At 39.9% G+C, this 12623-nt stretch overlaps 1 protein-coding gene across 3 annotated transcripts in view; it reads left to right on the top strand.

Annotated features, from left to right (window-relative positions):
- The window catches only part of EYS (eyes shut homolog), a 500175-nt gene that overhangs the window by 205251 nt on the left and 282301 nt on the right, over positions 1 to 12623 (top strand). For all 3 annotated transcript variants that reach the window (XM_080997889.1, XM_080997888.1, XM_080997887.1), the window contains 3 exons: positions 4138 to 4262; positions 6259 to 6383; positions 8840 to 9071. In XM_080997889.1, coding sequence (XP_080854015.1) covers positions 4138 to 4262; positions 6259 to 6383; positions 8840 to 9071 — 482 coding nt within the window. The remainder of the gene's footprint in view (positions 1 to 4137; positions 4263 to 6258; positions 6384 to 8839; positions 9072 to 12623) is intronic.

The following is a 12623-nucleotide window of genomic DNA, read 5'->3' as shown; positions in this document are numbered from 1 at the left end:
CAAGAAGGTATATTTAAATACCCTTTTCATTTCATTATAAATCATCTCCCAGAAATATCTCTCTGCCACTTCTTGAAACAGTCCATTTTGTCCACAATTTGCAATGTTTGAAACAAAAACAACATTCTAGGCAATACATTCATTTTTATCGCAGCAATACGACCCAGCAGGGAAAGCTTCAAATTTGACCAAATTTCTAAATCTTTTTTCACTTCGGCCCAGCATTTTTCATACTTGTCTTTAAATAAATTCCCATTTTTTGCTGTCATGCTAATCCCCAGGTATTTCACTTTCTTAACCACTGTTAAGCCTGTCTCATTCTGAAACCTCTCTCTCTCTCAATCGGTGTTAAATTTTTCTCTAAAACCTTGGTTTTTAACTTATTCAGTTTGAATCCTGCAACCTGACCAAATTCTTGAATCAGTTCTAAAACCCTTTTGGTACTAGATTCTGGCTCCTGTAACGTCAATACTAAGTCATCTGCAAATGCTCTCAATTTGTACTGTTTGGCTCCGACTTGTATACCTTTAACCAACTGGTCCCTTCTAATCATATTCAGCAAAACCTCCAGGACCGATATAAAAAGCAATGGGGAGATTGGGCAACCTTGTCGTGTCCCTTTTTCTATCTTAAATTCTTCCATCACCACCTTATTTACAATTAGTTTAGCCTTTTGTTCTGAATAAATTGCACTTATACCGTTTTCAAAGCCTTGGCCTACCCCCATCCCCTGTAGGTTCTTCTTCATAAAGCTCCAGGAAATATTGTCAAAAGCTTTCTCCGCGTCCACAAATATCAAAACTGCTTTAGTATTTATGTTCACTTGTAATTTTTCTAAAATGTTAATTATGTTTCTCACATTATCCGATAAGTGTCTACCCGGGAGAAAGCCTGCTTGGTCTTTATGAATCTCTTCCACTAACACTTTTTTTAGTCTTTTAGCCAGAATGTCTGCAAAAATTTTATAATCCACATTAAGCAATGAGATGGGACGGTAGTTCTTAAGTTGTGTCTTTTCAGTCTCTGTTTTTGGTACAAGTGTAATATACGCTTCTTTCCACGACTCTGGTGCCCTTTTCCCATCCATTATTTTGTTACAGACTTCCTTCAAAGGTTGTACCAACCATTCTTTTAAGGATCTGTAATATTTAGAGGTCAGTCCATCCGGTCCCGGAGATTTACCTAGTTGCATATTCTGAATGGCACCTTCTATCTCCTGTTCAGTTATTTTATAGTTCAACATTGATTTACTTTCCTGAGAGATTTTTTGTAATCCATTTGTTTTCAAAAATCGATCTAGATCAATTTCTTTCTGTGGTCCTTGTGTATATAGTTGTTTGAAGTACCTCTGGAAACAATTTCTAATCTCGGCTGGGTTCTGTATATTCCTTCATTCCACTTCTAAATTTGTAACTGTATTTAATTTTTGTCTTTTTTTCATTTGCCAAGCCAACAATTTCCCACATTTATTAGCCGACTCAAATGTTTTTTGTCTCATTTGTTTAATTTTCCATTCTATCTCCTGATTGATCATTTTCATATATTGTACTTGATATAATTTTATTTCTCTCAAAATCTCTTGCAACTTAGGTTTTGTTCTCAATTTCTTTTCACCTTCTTTTATTTTCTCCAAAATTTTATCCTTCTTCTCATTTTGAATTCTCTTCTTTAATGCGTTCTGTTGTATCAAGAACCCTCTCATAACAGCTTTGCTAGCGTCCCAGATTACTCTTTTTTCCACATTGGTGTTCATATTTATCTCAAAATAGTCTCTCAAGGTTTTTTGGGCCTTTTTATACACTTCTTCATCTCTGAATAAGGTGTCATTCATCCTCCATCTGAAGGAACCAGTTGGTGTTAGCTTCATCTCCATCTTTACAGCATTATGGTCGGAGCAGGTTTTTGGGCAGATTTCCACTTTTCTTTTCTTTGGTGCCATTCCTCTAGTTACCCATATTTGGTCAATTCTTGTCCATGTCAGTTTGGCTTCAGAGAAGAAGGTTCCCTCTCTGGTCAAGGGATTCTTTGTTCTCCAAATATCAACTAAGTCCAAGTTGTCTGTCATCTCAAAAAAAGTTTTCGGTAATCTGCCGTCCTTAGTGACTACCTGTCTTTGTGCCTTATCCATATGTGTAGATACCACTCCATTCATGTCTCCCATCAAAATCACATTATAGTCCAAATAGTCCATCAAGGTCTCATGCAACTTTTTGAAAAATTCAGATTTCCCCTCATTTGGTGCATAAACTCCTACTATCAAAAATTTCTCTCCTTGTGTTTGAATTTCAATTGCCACGAATCTTCCTTGGTCATCTTTAAAGATAAATTTCGGTAATAGTCTCTCCTTTGCATAAATCACTACCCCTCTTTTTTTAACCTTGTCCGAAGAAATAAACTCCTGACCCAGTCTTTTATTAATCAGTACTTTCCTGTGTAGCCTTGTTACATGTGTTTCCTGTAAACAAATCAAGTCCAATTGTTCCTTTTTTAATAAATGAAACACAGATTTCCTTTTCTGAGGGGAGTTCAAACCATTACAATTCCAGCTTAATAGTTGCAGAGCCATGATGTAGTTACTTTGCTTCTCCTCCAACTGCACCCAGTGCCTGTTCCTGATCTGTCGGTGGTATCACCTTCTCCAGGCGGTCTTTTAGTTCAGGAGGTAATCTTGGTATGTCTAAAGTTTCACTTACTAGTGCTCTTAACTCTTCTGCAGCTTCCTTCTGCAAGTCTTCTCCGTGGTCTCTCCAAAATCTATCTTTGTCGTCCTCTGATCTTATTTTTATCTTCTTCCCTTTGTAACTAAAGGATAGGCCTTGGGGGAATTCCCACCTAAAAATGATTCTGTTGCTTCTCAACAGGGCGACCAAATCTCTATAGTTGGACCTAAGGTCCAAAAGATATTTCGGAATGTCCTTAAATATCTCTACTTTTGACTGATGAATTTCCAAAGTCTTCTGGAAATGCAGACTCAAGATTTTGTCTCTCCCCTCTTTTGTTTGGAGGGTGATCAAACAGTCTCTCACCCTGTTCTTCTTCCCTCCTCTTCCAAGCCTAAAAGCACTCACTATCTTGAAGTTGTCCTTCTCCAAATCTGGGTTCCAAAAGTCTGCAAATTCCTGCGTAAGAAAATCAATCAAGTTGTCTTTCTCAAGTTCAGGTACAGCCCTGATTCTTAAATTGGTTTGCTTCTCCTTCAGCTCAATCATAGACAATATTGACCTGTGATCTTCAAGTTGCTTTGGCTCAGGCACTTGGTAAAATTAACGAATCTTTGGGGGGGAAAGTAAACAAGTAGCCGAAGCATCGGGCAAAATTGACCAAAATACCACAAGTATTAATAATTTGGGACAGAAGGTAAATACCAACACAGAAACTATTCAGAAATTACTACAGGAATCTACCTCGACACGAAAAACAGCTGAAGAGGCAAAGGATATAGCAACTGCTGTAGAAGAGAAGATACCACCGATACACAAACAACTTGAAGATACCATGAGATCTCAGTGGGCAGGGTTCCTGTGAAGGTGCCTCCTCTTGGGGTTCTGCCGCCTGAGGAAGCTGCCTCTGCCTGCCTCATGTGTGGGCCACCTGGCCATGATCTCTGCCTACTGAACATACCCTATCTCATCTCACGGAAGTGGAACCATCACAAAGTGATGCCCTGAATCCATCAAGATATCCCAGAAGCACTTGATGCCTGAAAACATGGAATGCGGTTGAGAAGTCCCACAAAATCAATAGTCCAGCAAAAAAACAACAACACCCCATCAACCCATAGGTTACAATAATTTGTGTAGGCCGTCAGATTGTTTTCTGCCACAATGCTGTGTTGTAAAGTAGACTGAAATGGATCTTAAAAGCAAGTGTCATGTGGTCATGAAAGAGGAAGAGGTTTTCCTCAGTGCAACTTGGCAGCCCATAAGAGTGGTTTCTGGGCCAAGGTTGGTCCTCTCTAGGATGAACAATGTGAATGTACAAATAACATCATAGGTGGTGGTTATCTAACAAAAAGTAGTCTAAACTAAGATTGAATGTGTCAAAAATATATAAATAAAACATTTATTCAAGAAAAAAACCTACTGTACTATACTGCACTATGTTTATATTGTACTATGGAATTTATTAAATCTTTAGATGCCTGGATGGATTCTCTGGTCAGTTTTGTGAAGCAGACATCAATGAGTGCATCTCATCACCTTGCCAGCATGGCGCCGTCTGTGAAGACCTTATTAATGGATACTTCTGCAGATGTCAGGAAGGTAACCACTGAAATGATATTTTGAATTAAAGCATTTTCATGTCATAAAGGATTTAATTCCTAAAGGACTTTTGAATGCAAAGAACATTCTTTTTTTACATACTAAGATAAAGCAGCACATACTGGAAATTAAGGTCTGGAGCTAATGCTTTTCTGTAAACAGAAAGTAATGCATTGCGATTGTCTTGCTTCCAGAGTGATTCTGAGGTGCAAATTGATGTAACCTCTTGATCAAAATAGACACTTTTCAAGGGAAGCCACTGAATGCACTTAAAATATTGTCTGAAGTCCAAAGGTTGAATGGGGTGTTTTAATTTGCATTTTAAAGTGGTTAATTGTGCCATGGTTTAAACAGAATGATTAAACATTACTGTGAAAGAAAATGGTGGAACAAATTGTTTGCACTTTGAGTTAAGACAGTTCTTGGAATTGGACACATCTAATGGGATCATTTCAGACAGTCTTCTGGCCCTCAAACATATCATCAGGTGGGGGGGGGGGAGAAGTGGCTTTCTGAAAATAAATGCAACTAAATAAAAATGTGCCTAGAGATTAATACCCTTGTTTAGAGCATCCCTGGCATCATGTGCTTCCTCTCTCCCTTCACTTCCTTGTGTCTTCAGCTTGGCTGGAATGCAAACAACCACACAATTAGTTCTGCCAATTCAAAGGGCTTCTGAACCGCTGTAATGCAAGCAACTTACAAAACTGAGGGGGGCTTTCAATAGCATATTGAAATAGCACAAGGGACCTGCAGATCAAAAGTCATGTCTAAGGCAGTTCCTTGGATTCTGGCCTTCCGTGGCCGTATGCCTATTGGCAGCAATTGACCCTTATTTATGCAGCACACTTGGGATGTGAGGAATCTGTAACCAGGTATGTCAGGGGTGCCAACTTGAATAAAATATTGGGGGGAGGACAGGTAAACCCCACCCCACATAATCGATCACCTGGTGCAGTGCACACACACCATTTGAATGGAACTGCCCCTAGGAGTCGACTCCTTTGAGATATGTCAACATTTTCATTTTCATCTTAAAGCAGGCTGTAGCAGCTTTAGATATTGAGATTGGAAATATAGCATTGAGGGGAGGGGATCCAGTTTCTTCAGAGTCACTGTTCTGATCAAAATGGGAGCTTCCAGTGGCTGCTTTAGAAATGACAGTGTTGATAGTTTGCCTCCCTGTTGCTAGATGCTTAATGGGCACCACTGAGCCAGCATTAAGCACTTGGAAAGATTAAGAGAAGAGAGATTTAGACACATATGATTAATACTCTTCCATTGAAATCAGTTAGATGGGGGTGTGTGTATGTGTATTATATAAATATATCTCACATATTGCATGTATGATATATTTGAGGTGCATGCTATAGTATTTTTTTTTTCTATCTTGGCTTTCTGTTCTTAGGGAAACATGCATTTTTTAAAAAAAAAATTAGGACTGCATACAGTCCTAAAAATACAGCAAACAAGAGTTTTTTGTAGGACATTACTGGTGCTGTTTAGGTTCCGCATGAACAGGAAACCTCCCCACATGTAGTCAGCATAAAGCTACACATGCCGGCCCTAGGCTCCCCACATCTTCCTCCCTGCCCTCCGTCCCGCCTCCCCAGTCCTTGACCTTCCTGTGTTGAGCAGAGGTCTGAAGTTTTTGTTTTGTTTGCTCACATTCACTTGAATACCAGCAGAATCCTCTGCGTTGACCAGGGATCACTGTAACTTTGGGTTCTCAGTCAGATGGGGCAGAAGGCAAATGTGAGTACAAACTCCCTTCACTTCTCCCTGCTCAACACAGGACCAAGCAGGCATGGTGATGCACACTAGGGACCTGGAAAATAGGGACACTTGGTCCGTGTTTTATTTTTTACTATTTTGTTTGAATGGGGCAGGGGAGACATATCAAGAGATTTGGATGTGTACACACAGAGAGAGAGACTTTTAACATGGTTTTTACAATAGCAAAGGTCAATGAGATACACTTTTTTCATTCTAACAGGCTGGGAAGGCTTCCGTTGTGAAGAGGATATCAATGAATGTGCATCAAATCCCTGCATGCATGGGATTTGCATCCAGAATGAACCAGGCTTTGGCTACACCTGTTACTGCAAACCTGGATTTGTGGTATGCTATTGAAAATCTTGCTAGATGTGTTATGATTGCACATACCCACAGTCCTCTCTGTGCATGGAAAACTAAGTATCAGGGAAGAAGGATTTTGCCTGCTTCTCCTTCTTGTGTTGCTCTTTTTGAGTCCTCATCTGTTGTGTGAAGTGGTGCAGTCACACAGGTGTCCACCTCTTTATCTATTATTTATGGGAAGATGCTGAATGTTTCCCTGGCAGGGGTATATCTGGATTCTTCCATGTAGTTTGTCAAAGTTAAATTTGGAGTTTTAGGTTTATATAATCCCCAATGGAAAATTACCTTTGTGCTATAAACTGGCTGTAACAGCACCAGTCAAGTGTCTAGTGCTGCTTAGGTTTGCTGAGTCACTCTTGAGCTGTGACACACACACACCCTGACACCACAACTCTATGGCTGTGTTGTTAAAAAAAAAAAGCAACTGTAGAAGAGGGGAAAGCACCCTGCCTCCATAATCCAATCAAGGTGCAGAATATTCTGTTTCCTAAGGGTGCTCTGTTTAAATCCACCCTTCCCACTTCATTAACCTTTTTTTACACTTGAGCCAGGAATTGTGTCCATGTATACAAACCTGTTTCTTTGCCGTAGTGATTTTATCCTGCCTGTTCTACTCGCACCAGATCTTATCCTGTTACCTTGCGCAGATTGCTCTTGCTGAATTTGGATTTCTGGCTAATAATGCACAACAAATTTCCTGTTCAGTAGATATGCATTATTTATTTGTCAGCTTTACAATAAATCTCCCAAGATATGCAAGCAGTTATTCAGATGAATCCCATTCTTTTCCTACTGTTGCGGGTGTGGGGGGAGAGACACGAATAGGGAAAAAACTGCTGTTTGAAGAAGAAGAAAACGGTTAAGATCAAAGTGATTTACGTCCGTGGTTTATTTAGTATCACTCCCCAATAGTTTAATTATATAATACATCAATTTGAAATCTCAAAGAGCTGAACAACTGCATTATTTCATCTCTGTCAACACACAACTTGGACTTTTTTAATAGAAAAAGATGCTTTGGATAAATAAAAACAAAAGGAAGGGCCGGCTGGAATTATTTTGCCTGATAGTTCTCATTTGAAGCTTCAGACTGGGGCTTTCAGGGGACATTAGCCACTTATTTTTGAGAAAAGATAAGCAAGGAGAAGGGGAACTTTTACAGAGCAGGATATTCATGTTGGCACAAGGTTTTCTGGACCAAACACTATATCACCGGACATGTGGGCTATATGGGTGGAATCCAATTGTTCCATTCCATGAGTAGAAGGACTTTTAACCCAGCAAATCCCTCCACTAGTGGATGGAGGGGAAAAGATACTTATCTGTTCCTGCTCCCCCATGCATTCCCTTTCTGCCCCTTCCAGACAATCTGATCTGAATGGTTGAGGAACCCTCTGAAAGGTGGCACAAACCTGCGTGGAGGAGGAGAAATCTGAATATCCCCTCCCTTCCTCTTCCATTATTGGACGCCTTCACTAGTTCAAAGACTCTTCCACAAATGGAAGGAGTCTTTCTATTTGCATAAAGGCACAACTGAGCAGAAGCACACAAACACACATACCTTGAACACAGAGAGAAGAAAAGGTCAGACAGGTCTAGTGCTAACTGTGTGTCGAGACCAAGATGCAAGGTAGGAATTGTAAAAAAATAAATCTGCGTGCACAATGTTGATATTGATATTTTCAGAAAATTCCATCCCTAGCCATGATAGTATTTGCAACTCTTGCAATGGTGCTGTGACTAGTAGGCAGGCTTTGCAAAGAGTGCATACTCAATGGAAAGAAAGGAAAGATCGGCATGCCATAGCAAACACCATCCTGTGGCTCCTTAGACAGGCAACACATTTCTTGATCCCCCAAGAGATAATTCAATTTCACTGTATTGCAACCTGCTTTGTAAGGATGTGGCATCCTCATGCTGCACAAATCAAGTTAAAGTGTGGAATAAACTGTGTACTTTTCAGACAGTACAACATAAAGTAATTATAGCATCAGAACATATTTTTTGTTTACACCCTTGTATATCACTTTGGTTCAATCTCCGAGAAGCATATTGTTAACTTTAAAAGGCAGACAACTTGGGAACAAAACTGTTTTAGGATATAGAATGTGATAGGGACTGTGAGATGGAATCTTTATTTTAATACCGGTAGTTTGCTCTTTGAACTGATTGGAAGTCAAAATGCCATAATTAAATTGCAATTGAAAAGCCTGGGTCTCTGTCATGAAATCAATAAAGGGAAAAATCTCAGTGGGCTTAAATTAATTTTGGGAAGTGCAGTCTGCCCAGCTGAAATAAGACAGTATCTCTTTCTTTTCTCTTTGGGTGGGGGGGGGGGAGGGAGGCGGAATCAAAAGAAAGCAATAATTTGAACCATTTAATGTGACAAGGAAATGGAAATGGCCTTCATAATGACTTTTTAAAAACTTCTCCTCTAGGGCCGAAGCTGTGAGCTTAATTACGACGATTGCTTAATACGTACCTGCCCTGCTGGGTTTCTCTGTGTGGATGGAATAAACAATATCACCTGTTTACCTGCAGTCCCCCAAAGGGGACAAACCATCATCAAAATGGAAGGAGTGCCCCCTAGTGAGCCATTACAGAGAGGCCTTGCATCAGCCCATCCAAGCCTCTCGCCTTCTGACCTTTATATTTTTCAAACTTCCACAGGTAAGAAAGTACAAGTATTATGAATAAAAGACTGAGAGGTTGTACATGCAACCCTGCCCTTTCAGTGTGTGCAGTTTTAAATTATTTTTATAAGGATTAATGTCTTCTGTATTCTGTGTTTCTCGTCTGTATTCTTTCAGGGTCCCCCTCCCCAAACTCTGAATTCTGTTCTCTTTAACTAAGCACCTGTCTTGTCTCTCTCAATTTGAATGCCATTCTTTGTTTATTAGAACTCCTGGTGGACTGAGTGCAAAAGCACTCAGGGACAATATCCCCCTCTCCACTCCAGCTGTTGGCCTACACTGTATAGAGAATTGCATTTTTCCACAACTTGTTTAGCTTTTCATTTGAGCTTGGCTAATATGTGTGACTTCGTATGCTCCCTAATACGTCTCTGCCCCCTCTGTTAGTGCAATCCTCTTCAGACTGGAAGGCAGATGACGGCGCTTTGAGAAACTTGCCTTTCCTTTCCCTGGCACGTATCTTTCTTGTGTGTATCTTTTCCCAACCTCTTGATGTTTTCATACATAAGAATGCCTGTAACAAGCTCCTCCGGGTTTTGCACATTTCCACTTTTTTTCTCACTCCTTTGTGCTTCAAATTCAGAAAGGAAAAGAATCTGCTAGCATGGAAACCATTAAAAATGGAATAGTATCTTAAATGCAGTGGCCTATTTTGAGTGTCATGTGTCTGAGCCTATTCATTCAACTAACTACAGCTCTTCTAAACACTGTGCTATTCAATAGCGAACTTCAAAATGCATGCTTCGTTCCCTCTTTTGGCCTGATCTTTTTGCTGTTTTTCTTTCCTTTTTAAAAAAAATCTAAGTAATATTTCTTCTTGATGTAGATAAGCAAATTAAATGCGACCCAATTTGTAAATATAATTATCTTTGTAACTTTTCCAGCTTATCGTGGCAGCCCCTCAAATTCTCAATGGTACAGATCTGTAATTTATCCTTTTTATATTGATTCTCAGGGAAAAAATTGATTTAGCAAATTTAATACATCTCTTCCAAGCAATGCTATTTGTTCTGTTCTCACCATGTGAATAATGTGAGGCTTTGCATTTAGTCAGCTCTTGAGGTCACTAAAATTTTTCTTACACTTTTATTAAGAATATGATTTACGGAGTTGTATTTGTCTGCTCTGGGGTGCCTGGGTGAGAATTAATGGTTTTCAGGTAGCAATGCAATTTGCTGCCGATCCAGCCTAGGGCCAAAGTTGTTCATTTTTTATTTTCTTCTAACTGCCCCCCTTACTTTTTATCCTCTAAAGATCTGCAAAAGACAGACTTTCTCAACCATGGGATTCTTGCAACCTCTAGCATGGCTAAATTAATGTCCAGCATACCACTTGAAGGCACGGGACTAGGATCATTAACCACCAATAGTGAGTCTTCAGCAGCCTTCTTGCTCACTTCCTCAGCAGACATTCCCACCTCACAGTTGTTGGGATTTTCAGGTCCGTTTGCAACAAGAATAACGTCCGACATAACAACTGAGCCATGGGCAATGATTGATAGTTCAGGAGATTTAACACTAGTCTCACTCTCACAAGATGAGTATGATATAACCTCATTTATCACAGACTCCTTAATGACAGTTCCAGTTCCCTCTGTGCAAAGTTTGTCAGTAGGGAACCATAAGGCTCTTGCTTTATCTGCTACAGACGTGAGCTCAGTAATTAGTAGCATACCAGAGACCGTGATTGAATTAAATAGTCACTCATTACTCTCCCCCAGATTCCAGCCTGCCACTCTGGCAATTGCATTTTCAGTTCTCTCCATGTTGCCTCAAGAGGATACTAGAGAGCAATCGGCTGCTTCCCTAATATCGATAGGCAAAGACTGGATTTTACCAAAGCCCTCTGTGATACCTGTTTTCCCTCTTGAAGCAGCCATTTCAGAAAAGGTAGGCGGCTTTAGCTCATCAGTTATGCAGCAATCCAAAAAGCAAACATCCTTTGACCTCAACTGGCAAACTGCAGGTTCTTTAAGCAAATTAAACCAAACATGTGCAACAGGTTCTTCAGCTGACATGAAACTCTCCAATGAATTCTCAGATCGGGTTCTGCATAGCAAAGAGCCTCTCCTTCATGAGGCGTTCTGGATGAATTTGGTCTTATTAAGCAGCTGCTCCACATTAATGAGATCTACTGCCGGTACTTCTGGGCATTCATTTGTTTCAGCATGGGGAACGGCATCTTCGGCAAAATTCACAGAAGTATCTTCCTTGCATCCTACTGAACAAAGCAGATATAAATTCACTACAGGAGGGTATTTTCAAACTAGGCCCTTGGAGGAACCAAGCACTGAATTCTCATGTGTCTATTTGGACTGCGTAGCAACTGTTCTTTTACAAACTGTCCAATTAGAGCCATCGTTTCCGACCATCTCAGCTTCTCAAAGATCAAACATGTATTTGAGTAGGAAATTAACTGGCGTGGAACAGCTAAACTTCACATCACATGATCCAATTATGGAGATGTCTCAGTCATTGACTCAGGATACATTGTTAGCATTTTATCTGAGCAATGCTCTTCAAGAAGAAAATGGCGCCCATGTTGCATCTCATTCCAATAAGTCCACATCACATGAACCAAGAAGTTCAGAGAGGATTTTTGATTTGCACCTTGAGCATGCAGGCATTTCAGAAAGAAGCTCAGGGGTTGCTTTACTTCACGGGCATTTATCAGCCTTTTCTGATATGGCATCCTCTTCAGTACTAGCCCACCAGCCACTCCCTACACAAATGTACTTTGCGAAAATCTCAGCGACACAGTACCTTTCATTTTCTGATGAAAATCAGGCTTTAACTGTAATAGATGGTACTTCACAGCAGTATTTGAAGTGGACTGATAGTACAGATGAAGAACATACGGCAAGTTCAGACATCCCCTTATCACAGTCACACAGCATGTCAATAGTAGCTTCAACTGTTACCCCTTACCAGCTGACATTGTCTGGTGAGTTGTTGCTTCTTCTTCTTCTTTTAACTTCTATTTGGTAGACCTGAAATATCTGGTCATGTTTAAAATATTGGGTATTTTATATGTCACAAACAGTTGTTATTTTAGAGCTGCCATTTAAACCTCATTCTCATTTGGAGTAGATGAGGTAGAAAACCAGTGTTTGGACTGTACCAATTTATACTTCAAGTGAGGGTTCATATGCTCCTACATAATTAGAAAACTATACCTCAGACTGATGAATCAGTGGCAAAATATGCTAGAGCTGGTTGGTAGTTTACTACTAGTGGGAGTGGATTAACCTGGGTTGAGCACAAACTACTCTTATTGAAAACAGTTTTTAAAATGCTAGAAAAGGACTCCCTTTGCAGTGATATTTTCCCCCAGTATGTTTTGCAAATATATACACTTGATTGCTTAACCTTCTTCGATGTAAAGCAACAACACTTGCAATAAGTTATATATGAACCAGCCGCGGCGTGGGGATAGGAAGACAACCTAGTCTCCCCCAGCGATTCCTACCTTAGAGTAAATACGTTTTTGTAAAATAGATTACTTTCTTTCGGGTTTTGGATTTCCTCCT

The sequence above is a fragment of the Podarcis pityusensis genome (genome assembly GCF_964106645.2).
Source record: "Podarcis pityusensis genome assembly, chromosome: 3".
Classification (NCBI taxonomy): Eukaryota; Metazoa; Chordata; class Lepidosauria; order Squamata; family Lacertidae; genus Podarcis; species Podarcis pityusensis.
This window is presented reverse-complemented; position numbering and strand designations above follow the sequence as displayed.